General features: G+C 37.7%; 1 protein-coding gene across 8 annotated transcripts in view; it reads right to left on the bottom strand.

Annotated features, from left to right (window-relative positions):
- Positions 1-819: 819 nt before the first annotated feature.
- The window catches only part of Dennd4a (DENN domain containing 4A), a 71,174-nt gene continuing 45,436 nt past the window's right edge, over positions 820-26,557 (bottom strand). For 5 of the 8 annotated variants that reach the window (XM_048333172.1, XM_048333171.1, XM_048333178.1 and 2 more), the window contains 18 exons: positions 24,429-24,564; positions 23,870-24,076; positions 23,656-23,784; positions 23,267-23,408; positions 17,740-17,856; positions 15,377-15,508; positions 13,517-14,616; positions 11,656-11,845; positions 10,438-10,532; positions 8,186-8,361; positions 7,948-8,094; positions 6,633-6,831; positions 6,153-6,410; positions 5,147-5,264; positions 5,018-5,044; positions 4,401-4,563; positions 4,181-4,245; positions 820-2,266 (listed from right to left, as the gene is read on the bottom strand). In XM_048333172.1, coding sequence (XP_048189129.1) covers positions 2,130-2,266; positions 4,181-4,245; positions 4,401-4,563; positions 5,018-5,044; positions 5,147-5,264; positions 6,153-6,410; positions 6,633-6,831; positions 7,948-8,094; positions 8,186-8,361; positions 10,438-10,532; positions 11,656-11,845; positions 13,517-14,616; positions 15,377-15,508; positions 17,740-17,856; positions 23,267-23,408; positions 23,656-23,784; positions 23,870-24,076; positions 24,429-24,564 — 3,538 coding nt within the window. In that variant the 3' untranslated portion in view covers positions 820-2,129. The remainder of the gene's footprint in view (positions 2,267-4,180; positions 4,246-4,400; positions 4,564-5,017; positions 5,045-5,146; positions 5,265-6,152; positions 6,411-6,632; positions 6,832-7,947; positions 8,095-8,185; positions 8,362-10,437; positions 10,533-11,655; positions 11,846-13,516; positions 14,617-15,376; positions 15,509-17,739; positions 17,857-23,266; positions 23,409-23,655; positions 23,785-23,869; positions 24,077-24,428; positions 24,565-26,557) is intronic. The other 3 variants (XM_048333175.1, XM_048333176.1, XM_048333177.1) reach the window with 3 other exon arrangements.

Below are 26,557 nucleotides of genomic sequence, written 5' to 3'. Positions count from 1 at the left end.
TGTACTTCTTTTTAAAATAAGGAAACACAATCCCCCAGGACTGTGGAGAGATGTTTACCACCAAACCAAAAGTCTCCCCTATCAAAAGTTTCTATCCATTTTCAAAAAGTGTAGAGCACAGAAGACTCCATCAGGATGCGAATAAGGAGAGGGAGTGAGAGTGCAGTGGTATTTACACAGGGGAGGCAGGTTGATGTGCATAGCACCAGATTTTTTCAAGTAAGCATGTTCAGCTTCAAACTAATTCAAGTTTCACTTTTTTTTTCAGCTTGGTGCTATTCATTAGTATTTCCGGATGTGTCTTCCATGACATCCTCTTGCCACATTATGACCAGGTCCTCACGGGAAGCCAGCACCATGCTCCTCCACTTCCTAGCCTCTAGAACCATCAGCCAAATACATCTCTTTGTACTTGGTGCATGCGCACGCGCCAGCTTGAACTCAGGGGCTCATGCTCCTGTTTTTCTTTTTGCGCGAGGCTGGCTGGTGCTCTACCACTTGAGCCATACCTCCACATTCTGGCTTTTTGCTGGGTAACTGGAGGTAAGTCTGCCTGGCTGGCTTTGAACCCAAACCTGCAGATCTCCTTCCATTCTTGAGTAGATAGGATTGCAGGCATGAACCACTGGGGACTGGCTAAAATTTTTTTAAATAATGGTTTTTTCTGTGGCTGAACTAATTCTGAGTTGGGACTGCAAGACATTTCTAGTTCAAGTGTTGCATACTATATTGGTTTTACATACCTAATTTGGAACCATCCAAATTTTTTCTTTTTCTTTAATAACAGCTAGAGACTTCCTTCATTAATGACAATCTACGTGAATGTACACATATATTTATTTAAACATCTATAAATAATTCTAAAGGCCAAAGGATGCTTTTCCTTATCAGAAATTACTCAGAGAAAGTGTTATTAAAAACAACACAATTAAAAATATATTTTCAAGGTCAATTAAATACCCATGGTATTTAAACAGTCAATTTATTGTTTGATTTATGGATATTTCTGCATTTTAGATTCCATAAACTTCAGATTCTGAAGCTTGTTGAAAAAGCTAAGTTCCTCAATATGGGAAATTCTACCTGGCTATACTTCAGAGGATTACTATTTTTCTACTTTCAAAAAATACTCTGAATATTTATATATAGTATTAACAGAATATATCAGTAAATCATATTTCAGATAAATATTTTATAGGACAATTTGCATTAAACCCAGCATTTTAGGTATCAAAATAACGATGAAATTTGGAATAAACTATCATATTTCCCAAAGTAGGTTTTCAGGTACATTACAATTGAAATTGATATTTGGATTACGAGCCATTTCCTTTGTGTACTGTTAGGTGTACACAAGCAATAATGGAGAGTCTGGACCTACAGTGAACCTGTCTTGCTTTCCTTTTCCTTGCACAAGGCTCGCTGAGTCACTGGGCAGTGCACACTGCTGTGATATGCTCACCACTGTCAGGCTCAGGGCTAACATGCAATCCTAGGATGACACCGACACTAGCACTGACGATTTAAATTTACTCTCCCAAGTAATAAAAAAAAAAAGAGATTGGTAGACTTACATAGACATCTGCAGCTGTACTAATTACTTCAAATAGCAGCAGACACAATAAACACTTGCTTCATAAGTTTAAATTCATTTTAAGTTTGCTATATTAAATTTAAAAATTAAAAAAATATCAACTTACTATAAACAATTTAAAATATGTATAATACAACGTCACGGTCAAAACATTTGAATAATCTATGAAAACAGGAGATATGTTGATCTTCAATTTCTGTTTATGTTTCACACATGAATTTCCCATCCATCTCTTTCCAAAGAAACCATAAAAAAAAAGTTGTTCCATTTTATGGCGATCAATTTAGGGATTTCCTCATCACAAAAATACTTACAAGGAGTTAAAGGTAAAAGAATAAAGAAGGGGAAACAAAGTGTCTCTCCCTGTTTGTCATGATTCTCTTCTGAAAGCATTCTGTACATAATCACTCTGACCTTTCCAAACCATTTACAAATGCACTCGCAAAAATTTAAGAAAAAAAGTTTAGAGTCTAAAAGTGTTATTTTGTACAACCGACTGACTATACAATACACATTGAATGTACACACACACATCTTAAAGATAAGGTTCTCCAAAGGTTTTTCGACATTCCATTACTCCTGTACTCGGTGGTCTGTCACAGTTGTGTGTACTTTTGACTTGACTAGGTGTGAGGCGATCATATGCCATCTTGTACTCTTTGTCAAATGCATCTGCATAAACAAAGACACAAAAACTTACGTCTGATGTTGGCCACAGCTGAGTTCTATCATACTACAAAACCACAAAAGTAAGGTGCAAGAACATACACCAAGGCTATGTCTGCCATGCAAAGGACCACAGTTTTCAAGGCCAGGCAGGGGGCCTTAGAGACCACAGGGGTTTAGGGTTAAATCACACACACAGATTTTAATTTTACCTAGTACCAATCACTGAATGCCATACAAACCTTGCTTTTTCATATTTAATAAAAATAGTAAGAATAAAGACATTTTCCCCACAGGATTAAGAAAAAAAATTAACCACATTTTCTTTACTTTTACATTTAAATTTTATCTTCAACTGATTTTTTAAAATTTGCCAGTCCTGGGGCTTGAACTCAGGGCCTGGGCACTGTCCCTGAGCCTCTTTTTGCTCAAGGCTAGCACTCTACCACCTGAGCCACAGTGCCACTTTTCGGCTTTTTCTGTTTATGTGGTGCCTAGAAATCAAACCCAGGGCTTCATGTATGCTAGCCACATTCCCAGCCTCCAGCTGAATTTTTTTTTGGCTTCTATGTCCTAAATTCCCTATTATCAGATAACCTGCGTGTGGGGAGGTAATAAAAATATCTCCTAACCTAATTATGTAATGACCTTCCCCTTCTTCTTTTTGTTATGATGGTAATGAGGTTTGAACTAAGGGTCTTGTGCTTGCTAGCTAAGCATTCTACTATTTGAGTCTGCTTACCTGGCCTCAATTGAGGAACTTGAAAATAGTCACATGCTTACTATACATTATCACCATGATGCTGAGGTCATTAATACATGACTGTAAGATGCTTGCCATCTCACCCCCACACATCCCTTGCTGCTGAATTCTATCATCTGGCTCCTGGCATGAAAGCTGACAGTGTTCAGGGGGACAAGTCACTCATTTCTGGTCGACTGGAAACTAATAAACTCTTGAAATATCTAGTTAGAGCTGGTTGCGTTTGGCTTTCTACTACTCTCAGAAACTCTCTCTCTCTCTCTCTCTTTGTCTCTCTCTCTCTCTCTCTCTCTCTCACACCTTCTGTGAACTTATTGGAAAGCCTGCACCAGAAGAGCCTTGCTTTCTTTATTATAAAGCCTGCTTACCTGGTTTCAATTGAGGAACTTGAAAATAGCGCACATGCTTATTATACATTAGACTTAGAGGACATAAGAGAACAGACTGGGCAACACTTGTCTTTCTAAACAACAACAGGCTAAACACAATAACATGGAGAAGGAGATGACTAACCAAAAAGCTTCAGAGCTCCTAAATATATTTAGCTACTTTGTTTTTTTCTGAGCAAGCTTAATGTCATTAATAAATGATGTCATACAAAAGCATGGGTTTGGAAATTGAGACAGCTTGGTTTAAGTACAGCACTATTATATATGAAATCAAGATATTTATCTCTTAGACCCTTGGTATTCTCAATAATACAGAAATATAACAGTACCTATTCTCAAAGGGCTTTTGAGAGAATTATACAGGAAAGTAACTGGCTACAGCATGAGAAATTTTTAAAATCATATAATTAATTAATTAATTAGTTATTTTTGCCAATCTGGGGCCTGAATTCTGGGCCTGGGCTCTGTACCTTCTTTTTGATCTGAACTTCTTCTGATCAAGGCTAGCATTCTACCACTTGAATCACAACACCACTTCTGGCTTTTTCTGGGAAGTTTATTGGAGGTAAGAGTCTCAAGGCCTTTCCTGCTTGGGCTGGCTTCAAACCACGATCCTAAGACCTCAGCCTCCTTAGTAGCTAGGATTATAGGTGTGAGCCACCGGCACCTAGCTTATAGCTTAATATTAATATAACAAAGACCAATAAAATACTTTGAGAAGCTACACTGTACTACATAAACATTATGCTATTGATTATGCTGCATTACCTATATCAATGTTTTCTCTTCCCAGCGCCACAAGTGAAAGAAATAGTATTTCTCGGTATAAGCTCCTAGGAGGGAAAGGCACAGAGAAAATGTGAGAATCCATATACTTGATCTTCTCTACACTAGATTTATGCTAATGCAAACATGAAGTACACTCAAAATGACTATTCGACAAAACTGTTTAGAGAACAATACATTCACTTAAAAGAGAGTAACTTACCTCTGTCTTTTAAAATGTGGACACTTACTCAGTGTCTCTAGAATCTGACTCATTGGTCCATAGACATCATTCATCTTAATGCTTTTAACCATACTTTTCAGTAATTCCTGGTTAAATGAGTTATCATTTTTTTGCAACAAATGGACCATTGGATACTTTTGGGCTGTAAAAGAACGAAAGAGCAGATGAAGGAAGAGAGATATAAATTAAATAGCAACTAAGAGTTATTTAAAAAGTTACAAAGCACTGAAAATAAATTAAGAAAATACACAAAGGAATATAAATCTAAGAACTAAGGAAAGCCAAAAAAAAAAAAAAAAAAAGACAACCAACGATAAAAATAAGCCCAAAGCTTTTTATGGCCTCAGACAATAAATGAAAACATTTTTTCTTAATATAGTGCCTGAAGAAAATTCTACATTAGCAGCCAGGATGGAAACAAAAATACATAAAAAAGAAGAAACTGGGACAAGCGATGCACTGAAAGCGGAATTATACAAAACACAACTAGCCCCTCTAGCACAAACACAGCGCCCGTCAAAACCAAATTAAAGCAAAACACCAAAAAACTTGACTTCCATAGAAGGTAGCACTAAAAAATTGAACTGAACACTCACTCTCAAACAAAAGAGTACGATTTTGACCTGTAAGACAAAATAGTACAGTGAAGTAATTATACATGAGTTGAGGCTATTCAAAGCTAGTAGAGGTCACTCTCATATGAATAGGCTTCTGACGGCACTTACTGTGGGCATTCCAGAGGATGTACAAGGGCTGTCCAGGATCCTGGTGTAATTTCATATTGTCCCATAACATTTGTATTAAAACATATTTACTATCTTCTGACATACAGTGGCGGGGAATCTGTGTTGAGAATAAAAAGCATTCATTAGTGGTTATTATAGAATGCTTCACTGCAAATATTTTATAGAATCCTGATAAAAATATTTTTAGGAGCCAGGCAACAGTGGTTCAAGCCTGTAATCTTGGCTACTCAAGAGGCTGAGATCAGGCTGGGAATATGGCCTAGTGGCAAGAGTGCTTGGCTCCTATACATGAAGCCCTGGGTTCAATTCCTCAGCACTACATATATAGAAAATGGCCAGAAGTGGCGCTGTGGCTCAAGTGGCAGAGTGTTAGCCTTGAGCAAAAGAAGCCAGGGACAGTGCTCAGGCCCTGAGTCCAAGCCCAGAAATAGAAAAAAAAAAAAAGAGAGACTGAGATCTACAGATCATCCAGCTTGGGCAGAGAAGTCCATGAGACTCTTATCTCTAGTTTAACCACCACAAAGGCAGAAGTAGAGCTGTGGCTCAAGTGGTAGAGAGCTAGCCTTTAGTAAATAAGCTCAGGGACAGTGCCCAGGCTCTGAGTTCACAGTCCAGCACTGGCACACACAAAATATTGTTTTTAGGATGTAAATGTGCAGAAGACAAAAAAAAATAGGAAATGACTGGTTGTATGCATTTGGTATCTACTAGAGGAAGATAAGCTGAGTTGAGAAGCTAATGATCTCTGAAGTAGCAAACTTTCCATCCAAGTACCTAACTTGAGAAAGAATCTTGACCCTGATTCAGAGTTCATAGAAAGAATCCAAGAATCCTGTTTTTCCCTAGTACTAGAATCAAACCAAGGACCTTGATTTTTGGTAGTATTGGGATTCAAACTCAGGGTCTCTTATTTGCTAGGCAAGCACTCTCCCATTTGAGCCATGCCCCTCAGCCCTAGCATTGTCTTTTAATTTTATTTTCATACCTTTGAATACTTGTTACAATGCTCAGAAGAAAGAATCAATCCTGGCAAGTTACTTGGGAGGTCAAGACGCCTAAAATACCACACCAAATTCCAAAAAACAATTGGATGATGATCCACAAAGTCAGCCACTGTTATTGCATGGTCACCTTCGTTTTCCAACAAGCTCTCAAGTTCCTTCCAGACAACTAGTGGACTGAGATATGGAACTGTGACAGGATCTGGACTTGGAAGGTGCCATTCTAACCCTAAAGAATCCTGCTGAATAAACAAAAACAGAAACAACAAAGGTAAGAGCCAATGATACTGAATTATTAAAAAAATATTTCTGTGAATTATTTCCTATAAGTGGAAAGGCAGTATAATTGTCATATCTTCATGACAATTATAGAATTGAACTTTTGTAGGGCTTTTCAGGTCAAGGGGAACAAAATTTTGCAAATGATAAGTTTAAAAATTTAGAAAAAACATCATAATACATACTGTAGCCCCTTGTAAAGTAGCCGGCAGGCTGCCTGTAGGAACCAGTTTCTGTCCTCCAGAATCCTCTTTATCCAAGTGGCCGTAAGTACTAATGCTCCTGGCCATTGGGAATAGTGGGCATTTTGATATAGCTGTTTTTGATCTATTGGTGGGAATCTGAATACTTCGGGTACAGGGATTTTCCTGCAGTTTAGATTTGCTTGGACAATGAAAAAAAGAAAAAAAGCATAGCACTTTTATTTGGTCTAGAAGAACCATATTTTGGACATAGTAAATAAATCAAAAGAAATGTTATTCAAGCTTCAGTCTACAAATTATCTGCCCGTCCGTCTGTCTGTCCATCTGCCCATCCGCCCTTCCACCCATCCGCCCATCTATCCATCCATTCGAAGTCTACCACTTGAGTCACACCTCCAGCTTTTGTTTAGCTGGTTATTTTGGAAACAATCTCAAACTTTTTATCCTATGTAGGCTTTGAACCATGATCCTCCAGATCTCAGTTTCCTGAGTAGATAGTATTACAGGCATGAGCCCCTGAAGCTGGCTAGAGAATAACTTGCATACAGAACTACCTTCCCTTAGGGATACAAAGTAAAGAAAGAGATACAGCCTCTTTAGGAGTCATGAGTAAGTGAGAGGCAAAGACAAGGCTACAAAAGATCTACCATGAAAGAAGTGCAGATTCTTGTTTTACTACGAACGTATTTAGGATTAAACAGTCCACATGGGCACTTTTTTCTGCAATATAGTTACCAATACAGCCTCATCTGTGTAGCTGTATGTGGCCGATTTGGCATTGAAGTGTAGGTTATTGGGATTAGGCTCATTCTGTGTTTTAGTTTAATTTCACAGTTTTTATGTTAGCCATAAATGTTTCTTTTTTTTTTTTTTGTCGGTCATGGAGTTTGAACTCAGTGCCTTGCTATAAATGTTTCTTGATAAGCATTATTGTGTGTGTGTGTGTGTGTGTGTGTGTGTATGCATGTGTCTGTGTGTCTTAAGCACTGGAAGCTCATGAAGCATGACATATCAAAACTTAATATTTAAGTTTTAGGGTATTAGAGTTTTTTAAACACTATTAATAACATAATGAATTTATTTTTCAGAGATATTAATCATTCAAGACAGAGTCTCACTATATAGCCCTAGATTGACCTTGGACTCACAATCTCTTTGTCTTTGTCTATTGAGTGCTAAGATGACAGGCATATATGTATTTTCACAGAAACTTAAACCTTGGAATGGTCAGCTGGTTTTTCTGCCACCATCTAAAACATGTTCAATGTTAAAAATAATTCTCCAAAATCATACTTACCTGTTTAGATCAAATTTCCCTTGAACAGATACAGCAGATGTATCAAGACCAGAGGCTGATGCTGAAATGCAAGACTGCCTTGTCTGACTTGAAAAGGAAGATGGAAAGTGCACAGTTTCCGCAGATGGAGCTGACTTCAAAAAATATCTAGAATGTCAACCAAAGGAGCTTTCTGAGAAACACATTCTAGAAAACATGATATTTAAGCAGAAAGAGGAAAAAAAGTATATATAATTACCTGCCAGGTCGTCTTAAGTCTCTTATTTCAATATTGAGAAAGGGTAAGAAAAGATTGCCACAGAATGGGCAGGTAGTATTGAGATTTGAATCATCTGCTGTCCATCCAGCCATGATTTCTTCATCATGGACAAGACAATCACATGTTCGACACCGAGAACAGCTAGAGATGAGAACCTAGGAGAGAAAATTGTGCTTTATAAAGCAAGCTGGCTAATGTATAATGTGACTTTAAAGACATTTTAATTAATCTTATGACAAGATTAAAACTCATAAGGATTCAGACATTACAAATAGAAATTAAACTACATTTGATGTAGTATATAATATAGTCATCTTCAACTATTTCAGCTAAGTCTTTCCCAAAATTTTGCTTGAAAAACTTGCTCTAAGTGAGCATTTTCTATTATAATTTCTATAAAATTGGCTATGTCTTTATTAGTGGCAACTAAAATTAATCACTAATACATTAACACAAAAAACTGTATTTTGCAACTAGATTGATAACTAAACCCAAAATATAGTCATCAGACCAGTGCTCATCAATGCTTATAGGTCTTACTGGCTTTGTTGAGTAAAGTAACTAAAAGATTTAGAAATTTGTAATTTGACATTACTGTAACATCTCAGTATGCAACCCATGTATTGGATTAGAAATTAAACAGATCAAGCCAAGTGTGTCACTATAGACAATTTAAGGAGCATTGCAGCAAACTGCTATCATTATATTAACAAAATACGGGATTTTTTTTTTTTTTTTTTTTTTTGGCCAGTCCTAGGCCGTGAACTCAGGGCCTGAGCACTGTCTCTGGCTTCTTTTTTGCTCAAGGCTAGCACTCTGCCACTTGAGCCACAGCGCCACTTCTGGCCATTTTCTGTATATGTGGTGCCGAGGAATCAAACCCAGGGCCTCAAGTATAGGAGGCAAGCATTCTTGCCACTAGGCCATATTCCCAGCCCCAGGAATTCTTAAAGTTACAGAATATTCATAAGCTGCAATATTTCTTTTCCAACTATATGCAAATCTACTTCTGTAACTAGCAACCACACTTACAAATATACTTACAATCAATTTTTACAGAAAAACTTTGAAGTCTGAAATAAAAAGTTTTCCATTATAAGAAAATGGGTTATGGGAGCACATGCAGCAGAGACCGAAGAAGACTTAAAACCATGAGGGTAGAAGCAGACAACCTAAGTGAGAACTGCTTCCCATACCCTTGTCAAAATTCTCTTGCACAGAAAAATTGGATGCTCGTGTTGTGAAATACATGTTTAAAGGGAACCTAGGGCTGGGGATATGGCCTAGTGGCAAGAGTGTTTGCCTCGTATACATGAAGTCCTGGGTTCAACTCCCCAGCGCCACATATATGGAAAACGGCCAGAAGGGGCGCTGTGGCTCAGGTGGCAGAGTGCTAGCCTTGAGCGGGAAGAAGCCAGGGACAGTGCTCAGGCCCTGAGTCTAAGACCCAGGACTGGCAATAAACAAACAAACAAATAAATGGGAACCTAGATATAACAAAGATTAATACACATGCTGGGGCTTGGAATGTGGCTTAGCGATAGAGTGCTTGCCCAGCATGCATGAAGCCCTGGGTTCGATTCCTCAGCACCACATACACAGAAAAAAGCCAGAAGTGGTGCTGTGGCTCAAGAGGTAGAGTGCTGGCCTTGAGCAAAAAGAAGTCAGGGACAGTGCTCAGGTCCTGAGTTCTAAGCCCAGGATTGGCAAACAAAATAAAACAAAACAAAATACACATGTTGAAAATGAACATGCTTTGCATGTTGATAAATTTCTAATCAACTACAGAACTGTTCTAATAAAGTAGCATGACTTCAATAACCTGAAACAATAGGTATCTTAAAATTGGATTTTAATTTCATTCAGATGAGATATACATTCTAACATTTTGAATGCTACATTTTACTTTTTGTGTCAGTACTGGGGCTTGAACTCTGGGCCTGGGTGCTGTGCCTGAGCTTTCTGTCCTATCACTAGAACCAAAGCTCCACTTACAGCTTTTTGGTGGTTAACTGGAGATAAAGAGTTTCACAGACTGTCTTGTCTCGGCTGGCTTTGAACCAAGATCCTAAAATCTCAGCCTCCTGAGTATCTAGGATTTCAGATATGAACCACTGGCACCTAACTAGCTACATATTAACTTTTGTTAGTTTACCAGGGGCTATCAATACTTAAGAAATGTAAAATTTATCAAGAAGTACAAAAAAAAGTTCTTTTGAGTACAGCTGTACCTCCATTGCATAGTTCTGGAAGATATTTGTATTACTGGTGTTGAGGGAAGATGCCACTTCTGATTTCCCAGGCAAAGCAAACTTTGACAGGGACCCTGTTGATTATTAAAAACAAAAACAAAGAGCAATAGTATTAAAACTAATGAGAAACAATATACAAATCTTCCACTTTCATTAATTCTGATGTCAGACTGCTCTATTCACAATATTAGAGGTAGTTTAGAAAAACAAATAAATCGTAAAAAAGGTCTTCAATGCCAAGATGATGAAAATTACCAGTTCACCAGCTATAAAAAGGAGAATAATACATTCAAGACCAGATTTCCAACTTCTTTTTTTAAACAGAAATATAAATAGAAACTAAACACTTCAATACATTCCTCACCTATCAGATGGCAAAAATCTACAAGTTTGCCAACATATTTCATTGACAAAGCTGTGAGGAAATTTTTATACTACATACTGTCAGTGAGAATGGAAAGCAGTATGAACCAGTAGTAAAGAATTTAGCAGGGCTGGGGATATAGCCTAGTGGCAAGAGTGCCTGCCTCGGATACACGAGGCCCTAGGTTCAATTCCCCAGCACCACATATACAGAAAACGGCCAGAAGCGGCGCTGTGGCTCAAGTGGCAGAGTGCTAGCCTTGAGCGGGAAGAAGCCAGGGACAGTGCTCAGGCCCTGAGTCCAAGGCCCAGGACTGGCCCAAAAAAAAAAAAAAAAAAAAAAAAAAAAGAATTTAGCAACATCACTTCAAGGAAGAATTCTGGAGACACCTTTTCCATACATTGGCAAAAATGTAATATGACATGTATGAATTATAGCCTGCCAAGTTGGAGACAATGTCCACCAGCAGGAAAGCAGTGAAAGGAGATGGCTGGAGCACATATAATGAACCATGGAGCTGTGAGGATGAATGAGCTACATGGCTGTGTGATAGTATCAATGGCCTTCAGGATATCATTAAGTGGAAAAAGCAATGGATGGGAAAGGATTTACAGCTTGCTATCTTTTGAGTTTTATATAATAAGGATACATATAAGTATTTATACTTACACTTTAAGAAAATTAACTATGGAAAGATGAACCAAAAATAACAAAAATGGTTACATCTCTAGGGACAGAAACTAAGCAACTCTTTTACAAAATTGAAACTAAAACCTTAAAGAAAAAAAAAAGTAAAAGTTCCACAAATCTATGTGATAATTGTCTGAACAAACCTTCTAAGGAGGCAGAACTTTCCAGGCTCATCCGGCTGACATCAATTCCCTTGGTCCCAGAAGTGGCACTGCTCTCTTGGGAGGACGTAGCGCCTTCCAACTCATGGTAGACATCTTCATCGGTCAGAGAGGTCGATTCAGAATCCTGGGCTCCCACTGAAGAAAGACTGGTACGATCAGAACTTTGATCCTAAGGACATAATCATAAGCTTAATTTCCTTCACGTTTCAAGTTAATTATGTAAGAAGTTACTTTTAAGGAAGTGTTAGTATCTGTCACCTAACCACCCAGATGGTCAATTATATCAATATCAAAACTTCTGGAGATAAATCAATTTGACAAAAGGTATATTAATATGGATAAAAATGCTGGTGGTTAATTTTTAAGGTGCATATAATTACTTCTAGCAAGGTATCTGTATCTACTAGGAAGGAACCATGTCCATTTTTAAAATCTTTTATTTATTGTTAATTTCCTTCCTCAGTATAAGATTATACCATTAGAATGATAATAATATTATTTTTAAAAAGCACTTAGGTTTAAAGATATAGTTCTAGCTTTCAATTTTGAGAACATTGAACTTAAAAAATTTTTGGTTATACCAAGAATATATTTACAAAATACTTATAATTTCACTGCCCAGATAATACAACTTGGTTTTTTTAAATTGTGTATGTATATTGTTATTTTAAGTACCAAAGGATTTTTTTCTGTTATTTATTATTTTTAAGTAGTTCTACAAAGGAGTTGCCAAACAAAGCAGTTTATGAATATATCTTGATCTTTGTCACCCTTTTCAACATTCTGACTCACATAAGGATTTTTAACATTTTTATGTAGTCAACTTTTTTCATCCTTTAAGATTCCAGGCTTGTATCTTTATTCTACTTCAAAATGGTTATGTATATGTATCTATGTATATGTATACATATGTAATTATTTCAGAGCCATTTGCTAATTCAATTATCTAGATCATCTGCGTTTCTGTTTTCACTACCTATTTTTCTTCTTTTAGTCATGGTTCTGTTTTCTGCGGTAGCTGTTTTTAACTGAAGGACACACACTGTATATACAAAAGTATAAAGACTCAAGATGCTTTATTCCTGCAGAAATGGTGAACTCTTTCCTCTGTCACATAAAGAATGATTATTTTAATCTAATCACAGATTGAGCCAAGTCTAAGTTACAGTTTTGGTTAGGCTTGTCTACCTGTGGTTTGCCAATGCTCCTAAGGGCATAACTCTTCTATCAGGGCTGAAGGTTGTTATAATCTGTCTATTTGAGGCCTTTCATTTGAGTTTTCTATTTTGTTTCCCCCTCTCCTCCCCGCCCCTCCTATTTCTCTTCAGTCCTCTGATAAGGTAAAGCCTGGAATAGCCACCTCATATTCAGTATTCCTAATTAGCAAACATCTTCTGGGGAAAAAAAAGCTATGGAACTTGAACTTAACCTCTGCAATTCTCTCTCTAGAATCTTGCCTCTCTAATTTCTACTCGCTTTAGCTGTTCTCTGCTGGCTACACAGATACTTTTTATACTTTCTCTAGACTTTTGCTCTTAAGAGGCATGTGGGTTGTCCATAAGTGACTCCATTTTTACCAGGAGGAGATACCATGTAACTGGTTAGGGCATGTTGAAGGCATACTGGACATTCTCTTTAAAAAATGTATTTTTAGGGAAATACTGAAACTAAAGTCAGTATTTCCATGTAATACAGATACTTCAGGTACAAACCATTGTCTTTTGTTTTTTAAAGCTGTGATTGATTAGAATGATTCAAGATGACGTGTTTACTAGTAATAGACTTTCAGTGGTAGAGAGTATATGAAAGAACAAGTAAGAAAAGCGAATTATTTATTTACCTTTGATGACATGGCATACATGGTGAATCTTGAGTACCATCTGCTTGCTTTCTCTGCAACTCCTTTTCCAGCAGTGAACATACTGTGCCTTAACACATCTAGTTTAGGTACTAGCAGTGTATCCAAGTTAAATGAAGGTGACGAATGGGTTAATGTCTCTTGAGCTTCTTCCCTAAATGGGCAAGTATGGGAGAAGGCTGGAGAGGACCAGAGTCTATCCCTCGGTCTCTCTTCACTTTTGGTATAACTTTTAGATTTGGTAAGTCTCACTGGCCTAGGAGAATTAGGAGGCAGGCTAGATCTTCTGCAGGCCTTGACCAATGTTGGACTTTTCTTATTGGTCAATTTATCATCACATGCTGGCTGTAGATCAATACTTGGTGTACGACTTGCCAAAGGACTGCTCATGTTATTCATATACATCTCAATTTCTTCAGCTAAGTCACGCCTGGCTGAGGGTGTAGAAATGCTTTTGCTGTCATCTTCCTCTTCCTCCTCCTCTTCTTTGTGTTGCTGTTCAGTCTCAGCAACCAAAAGAGAGAGGGGATCAAACCCTGTTGCAACGTCAGTTTTCTCAAAAGGTTTTACTGAAAAGCTGCTATTCATACGCTGCACTGTCTTAGGATGTGGTGCAGCAGTGTACCCCACTTTTGACCTGTCTAATTCATTGTCTAAATCTTCTAAGTCAAAAATAACAGGAGAATCCACTTTATCTGCCAAACAGTTAGAACTATCAAAAGGCGTATCGTCGTCACTGGATTCTTTTTCTAGACTGTCTCTTTTTGACCGTAACAGTGGCCTTCCAATATCAAGACTATTTGGTCTTGTACTTTTGGAGATAACATTTGAAAGAATTTTTGCATCAGCACCTAATTTTTCAACTATATCTCCGGGGTTTGTTTCCTTGTTAATTCTATTTAGCATAAGTCCCATCAGCACCCCTCCACTAAGATTCCGGTTTCTAGTTCCCCAGGACATCTGTTGCTGCAAATTAGGTTCACTGTCACTTTTATGTCTTTTTTTGAAGCATCTAGCTTGAATATTTCCTGGTTCATTTGTATCCTCTAGAGATGACATTAAGAGCAGCTCAGGTGTGCTTTCTGAAAAACAAGAAAAGTACTTTCAAGCAAGAAAATGTAATGTAGTAACATAGCCCTCGTAACTACTTAAAATTCTAGTAATAAAATGGTAATAGCAGGTACTCACTAACTTTGGCTTGTCAGCAATTTACTTATAATACTTAAACACTATAAGTCCAACATTTATAGGTTGGAAAAACACAGAGAGATTAAATAAAGCTGGCTATCACAACTATATCAGAGATATGCAAACTTCATCATTGAACCAAAACTTGCCTGAGGCCTGTATGAATTCAGTTTCATGCAGTTTTTATATTTATAAAGAGCTTTGAAAACCATGCACAAACAAGCGGGTAACAGAGACATGTGGCCCGAGAGACCACTTTTATAAAAAGTTTACAAAACTTATAACTTTCATTAAAAAAATTTGCATGACCCTAATTGTACACATGCTAAATTCAATTGTGGGTCCAAACCAGCTTGGGCAAATCTGTTTATGAAACTCCACTTCATCAGAAAAGGCTGGATGTGGTAGAGTGTGCCTGTCATCCCAGCTATGATAGGAAGCATAAACAGGAAAATCACAGTCCACGCCAGCCCAAACAAAGAGCAAGACCTTATCTTAAAAATAACCAGAGCCCAAGGGCTGCAGACATGGCTCAAGTGGCAGAGCACCTGCCTAGCAAGCATTGAGCTCAAACCCCAGTACCACCAAAAGTAATTACTAGACACATAGATACGATTTATTCTGAACACAGAAGATTTGTACTATTTAATTTACCTGTGCTTTCTCCAGATATTTTATCAGCATTGTTCTTACTTGTAGCACTGAGGCGAACTATACTGGAAGAACTTTGATAACTGAGTGTAGGAAGGCAGTCAGCGCTTCCTTTTGCACTCTCATTCTCTGACACTATAAAGATGAAAATGAAAATGTCAATAAGAGAAAAACTATATACATTCCAAGAGGCATAAAGAGAGGTAGCTTTTAATCTTACATATTTCTTTTCTCTCCATTTGTAAGAAAACTTGTATTAGTTCATAACAACAACATAGCTATTTAATTTTTTTTGAGGTTATTGCAAAAGGGGCTGCTTTCCTAATTTCAGCTTCTCCTTTCTTATTGTTGGCATATAGAAAAGCCACTGATTTTTGTGGACTGATTTTGTACCCTGCTACTTTGCTGAAGTTTTGGATCAGCTCAAGTAACTTGGGGAAAGAGTCTATGGGGTTCTTTAAATACAGGATCATGTCATCTGCAAAGATGGAGAGTTTTACTTCTTGCCCTATGTCCCTCAGTAGATGAATGGATCAAGAAGATATGGTATATGTATATACAATGGAGTTCTATGCTTCCATCAGAAAGAATGACATTGCCTCATTCATAAGGAAATGGAAAGACCTGGAAAAAATTATATTAAGAGAAGTAAGCCAAACCCAAAGAAAAGTAGGTTGCATGGTTTTCCTCATATGTTAGAACTAGAATATGTCTATGATATCCTCAACAGGGAATCTCAAAACCCAATTGCTTAATATATAGGACTATATATGATGAAGTGTCCCAACATCAACTCCAAGATATGAAAACAAGAGGTTCTTATTATGTACTGTGCGTATTTTTTAATTTAGTTTAATTTTTTTTTTTTACTTTTAGTCTTTTTTTTCTTTCATCTCTCTGAATTTTCTGCACTTTGCATCTTGTATAAAAGATTATTTGACCAGGGGAAGGGAAAAGGAATCACAGAAACAGCATGTCAAAGGACAAACTAATACAACATGACACTCACTTAATAACAGGTTGATATCAACCATACAACTTGGGGGTGGGGGAGAGAGTGGGGTAAGTGGGAGAAGATGAAGGGTGGGGTACAATGTCTAAAAACAAATATAATCATTACCTTACTTATGTAACTGTAACCTTCCCTGCTCATCACCTTTTTAATAAAGATAAAAACTTAATAAAAAAAAATAACATCCCCAAAGCAAAACTAGTTATGAGCCGGCCACTGGTGGCTCATGCTGTAATCCTAACTACTCAGAAGGCTAAGATCTGAGGATTGTGATTCGAAGCTAACCCAGGCAAAAAAGTTCACTTGAGATTCTTATCTCTAATTAACCACTCAAAAATGAGAGGGTGCGCTGTGGCTCAAAGTGGTAGAGTGCTAGCCTTGAGCAAAAAGAGCTCAGGGACAGCACCCAGGCCTGGAGTTCAAGCCCCATGATCAACAAAACAAACAAACAAAAACCCCAAACAACAACAACATATCTACAATTCAGGAATGTGTCTTATGTAGTAGGGCTTCGTCAGCAGGAACAACATAGAGTAATAATAATCTGATCTTCCTAGAGCTAAGAAAACCAATTCCGCACTAGTCTTACATATTTCTAACTGAAAATTGATAAGACTATAGTAAAAAATCTTTCTATTTCTCAACCACAAATAAGTCATTCCACTTATTTGAGACCTCTAAGCAAGGATAAAATTGTTACTTTTTGCTGGTAGCTTTTACCTATAATCCTAGCTATTTAATAGGTTCAATCTGAGGATCTTGGTTTGAAGCCAGCCTGGGAAGAAATATCTGAGAGACTCTTATTTCTAATTAACCAACAGAAAGCAAAAAAGTAGAGGCAAGGCTCAAGCAGTAGAACATCAGCTGCAAGCAAAAAAGCCAAGCAAGAGTATATGGCATGGAATTCAAACTCTAGCATTGGTACAAAAAAAAAGGTTACTAAGTGTTGGTCAAGTTAGATTCATGTACCAATTTTATATATGGTTGTGAATGAGAGTTTCTAGTGGGGAATAAATATATGTCATAGTCCATTAAGAAACATTTAACCTCAATATTATTAAACTATAGAAAAAGATCTTGTTCCAGAAAGTATACATATTATAATAATATTCTTTGAGATTAATAGCATTCACTCTAAAAACACTTGTTTGGAGAGTGCTTTGCCACAGAGACAACACACTTCATGTATGAAGAATTTTAGTGAAAGTATTGGGTACTAGAGGTTTGCAATGGCAGGAAAGAAGGAATGAGATGAAAATGGAAAGTAAAACCAGTACTTGCATACTGAAAGTCACTGGTATTTTCTGAGTTTAAGTTTAGAATTGCATGTAGCACAGGCTTAAACAGTACCTACAGGAACTAGAATCACTCTCCTTTTTGTTTTTTTCTTCCTGAGTATCCTCAATAGATGTATCCCCTCTTCTAACTTCATCCTTAGATAGTGAATTATATCCCAGATCAGACTGGCCACCTGGGGCAAAAAAAAAAGAAACAAAATCCAAAGTTAGTTATCAAAAACTTCTTCAGTTAGAACAACTAGAATTAGGAGCAATATATTAATGTTTAGATTTACTTATAGATTTTTTTTCTTGTAACTTCTATTGAAAGCACTGTTTTCTTAGTTATCTATTCTCCATCTCCATTAATAAAGAGATGATTTCAAATTGTTTACTTTCAGCTCCACACCACAGTCCAAAGTAACATTCACAATAGTATCAGGTAGCAAAAGACATAAACAAATTAGATATTCTTTATACAAGTTCGTCATCTTTCTAACATAAGTCTACATTCCAACTAAGCAATGCAGAAATCTTCAGGGAATTCACAACAGAATATTCACACACTAGCTCTCAGTGTCTAATGGTTTTCTCAAAGTTGATTTGAATAATTATAGACTTGCACATAGGAACACATAAAAATGAGGGGGAAAAATCTAATGTTGAAATTATTATTAGGAAAAGCCAGGGCTGGGAATGTGGCTTAGTGGTAGCGAGCTTGCCTAGCATGCATGAAGCCCTGGGTTTGATTCCTCAGTACCACATAAGCAGAAAAGCTGAAAGTGGTGCTATGGCTCAAGTGGTAGAGTGCTATCTTTGAGCAAAAGAAGCTCAGGGATAGTGCACAGGCCCTGAGGTCAAGCCCCAGGACTGGAAAAAAAAAAAGGGGGGGGGGAAAGAAAAGACAAGCCAAAAGTTAGCCAGGTGCCAGTTGTTCATGCCTCTAACCCTAGCCACTCAGGAGGCTAAGATCTAGAGGATCATGGTTCGATGCCAAATTGGGCAGAAAAGTCCATCAGACTCAATCCCTAAAATAGTCTGCAAAAAGCTGGGCTAAAGATATGGCTCAAGTTGTGGAGTCTCAATGAAGCAAACCTGAGGTCTTGAAGTCTAAACCCTGTTCCAGCCTGCTCCCCACAACGTACGCTATCACTTTTAGTAACTATTTCCATTAGATTAGTATCAAAAGGTAAGATTCTAAGCCTAAGGAGACTTGTGATGTTTTAAGTAATCCTCTTAAACCATTTTTGTTTGGATTTCAAGATCCCAGATTTGTAAAACACAAGATTGTCATGAGCTAAAATTAAAAGTGTTATAAACTGGTTAGAAAAATCTAAAGAAATTATATTAATACCACTAAGTATTTCCCTTGTTATAGTTTTGAGTTTGCATATTTTGAATCAAACTCTCAGTTCCCATTACCATAGAAGTTATAAACAGAAAAATTTGAAGATAATCTTGAAGAAATTCATGCTTCACTAAGTTTGCTGTTTTAAGTTGGCCTTTCTTAAAAGCTACGGTGAAATATAAGACATTTTCTTCACCATCAAGAGACAATGCTGGAGGAAGATGACTATGACTGAGGAAGTTCACACTGCATGACATGAAACCATCTAAGGAAGGATTACTGTATTGTGTTTCAAGACAATCAGCTTACATTTATTAATCTTCAAGTAGGCATAAAAGGAAACAAACTAAAATAGTAATGCCATTAACAGAGACAAGTCTTCATATTTTATAGTAATGCTTCAGCTTTTAAAATTTTTGTCCACTAAATTCATGTCTACACTGCATTAAAAATTCATATGTATTTAAATGCTATGGAGTCAGAATTGTGTCAGGATTTTTTGTTTGTTTGTTTGTTTTTGGTAGTCCTGGGGCTTGATCTCAGGACCTGGGCACTGTCCCTGAGCTTCTTTTGCTCAAGGCTAGCACTTTACCACTGGAACCACAGTGCCACTTCCGGCCTTTTCTGTTAATGTGGTACTGAAGAATCGAACCTAGGGCTTCATGCATGCTAGGCAAGCACTTTAGCCAAATTATGTCAAATTTTTTTAAAGAGTCCCTGTGATTCCAGTAAATTATGTCAATTTTAATAATAGAAAAAGCTTTTATACACATTTTTATATTTTTGTGAGACACTAATGCCATTTATAGTGCTAGAATACTATGCTTTCTACACTTAAAATCATCTGGGGGAGAGGGGCTGGGAATATGGCCTAGTGGCAAGAGAGCTTGCCTCGTATACGTATACATGAAGCCCTGGGTTGGATTCCTGCACCACATATATAGAAAACGGCCAGAAGTGGCGCTGTGGCCCAAGTGCCAGAGTGCTAGCCTTGAGCAAAAGGAAGCCAGGGACAGTGCTCAGGCCCTGAGTCCAAGCCCCACGACTGGCCAAAAAAAAAAAAAAAAAAAAATCATCTGGGGAGGCTGGGTGCCAGTGGCTCATGCCTGTAATCCTAGCTACTCATGAGGCTGAGATCTAAGGATTACAGTTCAATGCCAGCCCAGGCAGGAAAGTCCATAAGACTCTTATCTCTAATTAATCACAGAAAAAGCTGGAAGTGGTGCTGTGTGTGGCTCAAGTGGTAGGGTGCTGGCCTTGAGCAAAAAGGAGCTCAGAGATAGTGCCTAAGCCCAGTGTTTGAACTCCAGGGACAGGCAAATATATATATATATATATATATATATAATACATATAATATATATTATATATATTAAAAATATATATATTTTTTAATTCAGAAGTTGCGAAAATAGTGCAGTAGATGGAGAGAGTTCCTGGGGTGCCCTTTACCTTGTTTCTTCCAGTGACAACCTATATAATTTGTAGCATTATGCTAAAACCAGAAAACTGACACAGGGATAATACTGCCAACTCAGTGAGAAATATACATTTTGTTTTAAAAAAATATATATATATTTTTTGGCCAGTCCTGGGCCTTGAACTCAGGGCCTGAGCACTGTCCCTGGCTTCCTTTTGCTCAAGGCTAGCACTCTGCCACTTGAGCCACAGTGGCACTTCTGGCCGTTTTCTGTATATGTGGTGCTGGGGAATTGAACCCAGGGCCTCATGTATACAAGGCAAGCTCTCTCGCCACTAGGCCATATCCCCAGCCCTTAAAAATATTTTTAATTTTTAAAATATTTTCATAATTACAAAAAAATATATCCAAGAAAGTGACATGGCAAGGGGCTTGATGGCAGAGACCTTGCATGGCATATGTGAGGCCTTGGGTTTGATGCTCAGCACCACAAAGAAAGAAAAGAAAGAAAGCGAAGGAAGGAGTAGGGAGGAAGAGAGAAAGAAGAAAAAAGGGAGAAAGAAGAAGAAAAGAAGACACTAAAAAAGAAAACATACCAGAAGAGCTCAGTGGCTACCAGAGTTAAGTGGATAATCATTGACTACTAAATATTCAAATAAAAAGACTTTATAATCTATCAAATAAAGAATGAATAAAATTGCATATAGCTACCTGGGTACCAGTGACTCATGCCTATAAGCCTAGCTACTTAGGAGGCGGAACAGTTTGAAGCCAGCCTGGGGCAGGAAAGTCTGTGAGACTCCTATCTATATCCAATTAATCATAGAAAAAGCTGGAAGCAGGTGCTGTGGCTCAAGTGGTAGAGTGCTAGCCTTGAGCAAAAGGAGTTCAGGGACAGCATCCAGGCCCAGAGTTCAAACCCCAAAGGTGTCCATAAAAAACTGTATACAGCTATTAAATTTATTGTCCACTAAACACTATGTTGAAAACTAAACTTGTAGGTGGGCATAGGAGGGAAAAACTGTACAACTTATGGGTGGGGACAAATGGGAGAAAGCAAGGGAAGGGGTGACATTGACCTAAAAATAAATGTATTTTTTACCTGATTTATGTAACTGTAACCCCTTTGTACATTACCCTTATAATAATAAAAAATTAAAGTAAATTAATTACCAAATCAAGTACCTAATACAAAACCAAAAGGTGCAAGTTAACCATATCACTAAATTGAAAAGGTTTTAAAATGCAGGCTAGCTGCCTGTCATCGGTGGGTCATGCTTGTAATCCTAGATACTCAGGAGGCTAAGATCTGAGGATCAAGGTTGAAAGCCAGCCTGGGCAGAAAAGTCCCCATGAGACTCTTTTATCTCCAATTATCCACTCAAAAACCAGAGTGGCGCTGTGGCTCAAGTGGTAGAACACTAGTAATGCTACCCTTGAGCACAAAGAGGCTCAGGGACAGCACCCAGGCACTGAATTTAAGCCTCACAACTGACCCCCCAAAAAGCAAAAAATTGCAGGCTAGCAAATCTAGTTGTAAATATATACACAAGTACACACAAACCTGTGCTACAGCTATCGTCAGTAGCATTTACTCTGATGAAACCTATATGAAAAGGTGCCCGCTCCCCAGCATGTGTTCCAAGGCCACTCTCCATGCTGCCATGACTGACAGCATCCAGGTCACTGCCATCAGCTTAAAATCTGGATAGCATTGTACTACTCAAGGAGATTCCAAAGATACACACTGGAGTTTACTACTGAGGCTAATAATCTATTAATGTAACATGAGAAATGCCACATAATCAGCAAAGTACAACTGTAACAAAGAAACCCATTGTGAATTACTAATGAACATTAGAACAAGACATCAAAGTTGTGTGTGTGTGTGTGTGTGTGTGTGTGTGTGTGTGTGTGTGTGTGTGTTTGCTAGTCCAGGGGCTTGGACTCAAGGCCTGAGCACTGTCCCTGGCTTTTTTTTTTTTTTTTTGCTCAAGGCTAACACTCTACCTCTTGAGCCACAGCACCATTTCTGGCCATTTTCTGTATATGTGTGTATATGTGGTGCTGGGGAATTGAACCCAGGGCTTCATGTATAGGAGGCAAGCACTCTTGCCACTAGGCCATAATCCCAGCCATCAAAGTTGTTAACATTTGAGAACCAAGTGAATATGGTATTTTAAACGAGAAGAATACTTTAAGACAAGCTAAGCCTCTCTCATACAAAAGTTAGAAGTCTGAACTTTTTTTTTTGCCAGTCCTAGGCCTTGGACTCAGGGTCCTTGCACTGTCCCTGTTTTCTTTTTGTTCAAGGCTAGCACTCTGCCACTTGAGCCACAGCGCCACTTCTGGACATTTTCTATATATGTGGTGCTGGGGAATCAAACCTAGGGCTTCATGTATACAAGGCAAGTACTCTTGCCACTAGACCATATTCCCAGCCCCGAAGTCTGAACATTTTTAAGTGACAATATGACATCACAATATGACATCATAGTCAAAATATAGGCACACTAAACACACTGTATAAAATACCTTTAGCTTATCTATGTGTATCAGCCATTTATGAAACATAAATTTTGGGTTTAGCTCTACAATAAATATGTGTAAATGTACATACATTTCAACCTCTCCCACCAAATTCCACATACAAAAACCACTTATAGTGCTAAGCAATGTAGATAAGAGATAGTCAATTTGTATTAAAACTTGCTTAATGAAAATAAACCCAGAAAATACTGAATATTTTAAAAGTATTTAAAATCTCTAAAAACATCAAACGTAACCAGGCCACTAATTTTGAAGGAAAAGTAAAACCTTAAAAACCTTTAGTTACCTGAAAGAGTTGTTTGTGATGAGTGTGCATGTTTCTTTAAAGCTCTTTTGAACTGTGCTACTCCTAAAACAACATTTCTTAATTTTGTCCATAGAAAATAGCCACTATGACTTCTTGAAGGCCAGGTACTTTCCAAAACAGCCTATTCATTCAATAAAATAAAACAATTAGTAAAATGATTTTTTTTAACAAATGAATATACACTGACTTCAGAATGAAGCAGAAATGAATCCAAGCAGATTGTATAATGTCAAAGCAAGCAAGAAAAAAAATCTTAGCTTACAAAATACATTTTAATACTCTAAAGTAAAGCCTGAATCAACAATTTCTGCCATGAAGGTTGTATAATGACTGAAATAATACTTTCTCCATCAAATCAGAGTAATTACCTTATTGTAATAACCATAAGTGATCGCATTGGGGTCAATGCCGGCTTTCTGCATTTCAAAAAGCACTCGGACTGCAAGCACGGGCTGGTCATACTGTCCACAAAGCTGCATAAGAATGCGGTAGCACACCTGCAACACAGGTGAAAAGTGTACTAAAGCAAAGCCATCCAGCTGCACAAGTCTACAATTAAATACTTAAGAAGATAAGTGCTACCTCATCAGGTGGGTCCATCTTCTTCAACTGCATCTTTTTGAGCACATCATATGCAGTTTTCAGAGCTCTAACTTTGGAATGACATACTTTCACATAAGCTGGGAGACAAATAAACCACAGTCCATAGCAGTGACGCAGAAGGCACCTAGACCACATCTGAGGGATAGAAGAATACTTCTTGGCAATTTTATGGGCTGATTTAATTTCCTAGAAAAAAGAAAAAGCAAAATCTCATTAATAAATTCACACACTTGGGCATTCTTCCTTAACTGAAAGCTGAATGAGGACATGTGCTTTTTGAATGATTCCATAACAAAATATGACAAAGTTTTTCAAGTTCCTTCTTGAACCTGCATTATACAACATTAAAGTGCTTTGACAAGATAACTAGGCTAATTCCTGAAGTTAGATTACTATGAACTATCTTCAGAGTGCATAAGGCATTTAGTAATTATGCAATTACATTTACGTTAGTGAAGTAAATTAAGAGAAAATGAGTGTCAAATTTACTTCTTGCTCTAATAGTTGATTACATAGAGAATGCAAAAATTTTAAGCACCTGTTTTGTTCTTCTGAACATAGGCGAAGGGCTGCTAGGACTACTTGATTTTGAAGGTAATTTCTTCTTTTGTGTTTGAAGAAATCCTTCAGGTTTGTCAAATAAATTGTTCCTAAGAACTGGAAATCCATTATAGCTGTTTTGGAAAAGAAAAAAAATCACAGATATGTGATTATAGCAGTTAGAAGCTAAAAATTTGTGGTTAATAACTTAGAATTTAACTTTCTGTATCAGACTATGTTACATATTTAATAAATATTTATGCTGTTTTGTTTTTCTTACTATATTTTGTTAATTGAGTGATTGTAGTGCAAGAGAGAGAACCCAGGGCCTCCCATATGTTAGACGAGTGGTCTACCACTGAGCTACATCTGTTTGTTTTTGAGACATAGTCTTGCTAGGTAGCTCAGGCTAGAACTCATGAACCTCCTGCCTCAGGTTCCCAAGTGCTGGGACTATAAACATATGCCACCATGACTAGCTCTTTCCATAATATTTAGATATGTAATAGCCAAATATAGACTCATTGTAGCTATCCGAGGAAAAGGGAAATACAATTAAAGGTACTTGACATCAAAATTCAAAATAAAAAAAGTTTGTATTCATGTAGACATAGCAAAGATATTAGAAAATGTCACTGTTGGCAAAGGGCCTGATAGTTACTGTTTCAAACTGGGAAGACACCAAATATGGATTTAGTTTCTTTTGAAGATGCAGCAATAAATAGCCTTAGGTATAAAATTAGAAGGAGTGGCTCTTTAAGGAAGTGGTCTTAATGAAGATGTTAGAGAGCAAGGTGTTCTGGGCATTTAAGTAGCAACAAGGAAAAAGACCTATTTTTTTTTTTTTTGGCCAGTCCTGGGCCTTGGACTCAAGCCTGAGCACCATCCCTGGCTTCTTCCCGCTCAAGGCTAGCGCTCTGCCACCGAAGCCACAGCGCCCCTTCTGGCCGTTTTCCATATATGTGGTGCTGGGGAATGGAACCAAGAGCTTCATGTGTAGGAGGCAAGCACTTTTTTTTTTTTTTTTTTTTTTTGGCCAGTCCTGGGGCTTGGACCCAGGGCTTCAGCACTGTCCCTGGCTTCTTTTTGCTCAAGGCTAGCACTCTGCCACTTGAGCCACAGCGCCACTTCTGGACGTTTTCTGTATATGTGGTGCTGGGGAATTGAACCCAGGGCCTCATATATACAAGGCAAGCACTCTTGCCACTAGGCCATATCCCCAGCCCGGAAAAAGACCTATTAAAAGTAGAAATCCCCAAACAACAAACATGACTTTGTTTATATTATTACTAAAGCTGTATAAATAGTTTTTTGGGTTTTTTTTGCCAGTCCTGGAGCTTGAATTCAGGGCCTGAGCACTGTCCCTGGCTTCTTTTTGCTCAAGGCTAGCACTTTACCTCTTGAGTCACAGCACCACTTCTGGCTTTTTCTGTTTATGTGGTGGTGAGGAATCGAACCCTAGGCAAGCACTCTACCACTAAGCCACATTCCCAGGTCCTATAAATAGTTTTAATTAATTAAAAAGAGAAAAGTATAATAAAAGTGGTTAGTGATATTGGTTATATATTACTGCAGGCAAATTCAATAAAGAAAATATTACTGGATATTGAGTAGGAATAAAACAGCATGTTGGGGCTGGGAATATGGCCTAGTGGCAAGAGTGCTTGCCTCGTATACATGAAGCCCTAGGTTTGATTCCCCAGCACCACATATATAGAAAAGGCCAGAAGTGGTGCTGTGGCTCAAGTGGCAGAGTGCTAGCCTTGAGCAAAAAGAGGCCAGGCCAGGGACAGTAAGTACTCAGGCCCTGAGTTCAAGGCTCAGGACTGGCAAAAAAACAAAAAACAAAAACAAAAAACCCCCCACCCCCTCCCCCCCAAAAAATCACCCCAGCATGTCTCTTTAAAAAGGTCACTATACACAGTGTGGCAAGTAAGACCATCTTCTTTGCTTTATGGGAATGCTAAATCATTTTAACATGTACAATGTAAGAATGAGTAATTTCTTGTTGGGCAGACCACCATTCTCATTAAAGATAAGTCAGTTGGTTATAAAATTTCAGTGATGGAGATGGTTACCCCAAAATTATACTGACAATCTTAAGAGAATATAATTAGAATCTCTAAA

This window comes from Perognathus longimembris, chromosome 23 (assembly GCF_023159225.1).
Source record: "Perognathus longimembris pacificus isolate PPM17 chromosome 23, ASM2315922v1, whole genome shotgun sequence".
Lineage (NCBI taxonomy): Eukaryota > Metazoa > Chordata > Mammalia > Rodentia > Heteromyidae > Perognathus > Perognathus longimembris.
This window is presented reverse-complemented; position numbering and strand designations above follow the sequence as displayed.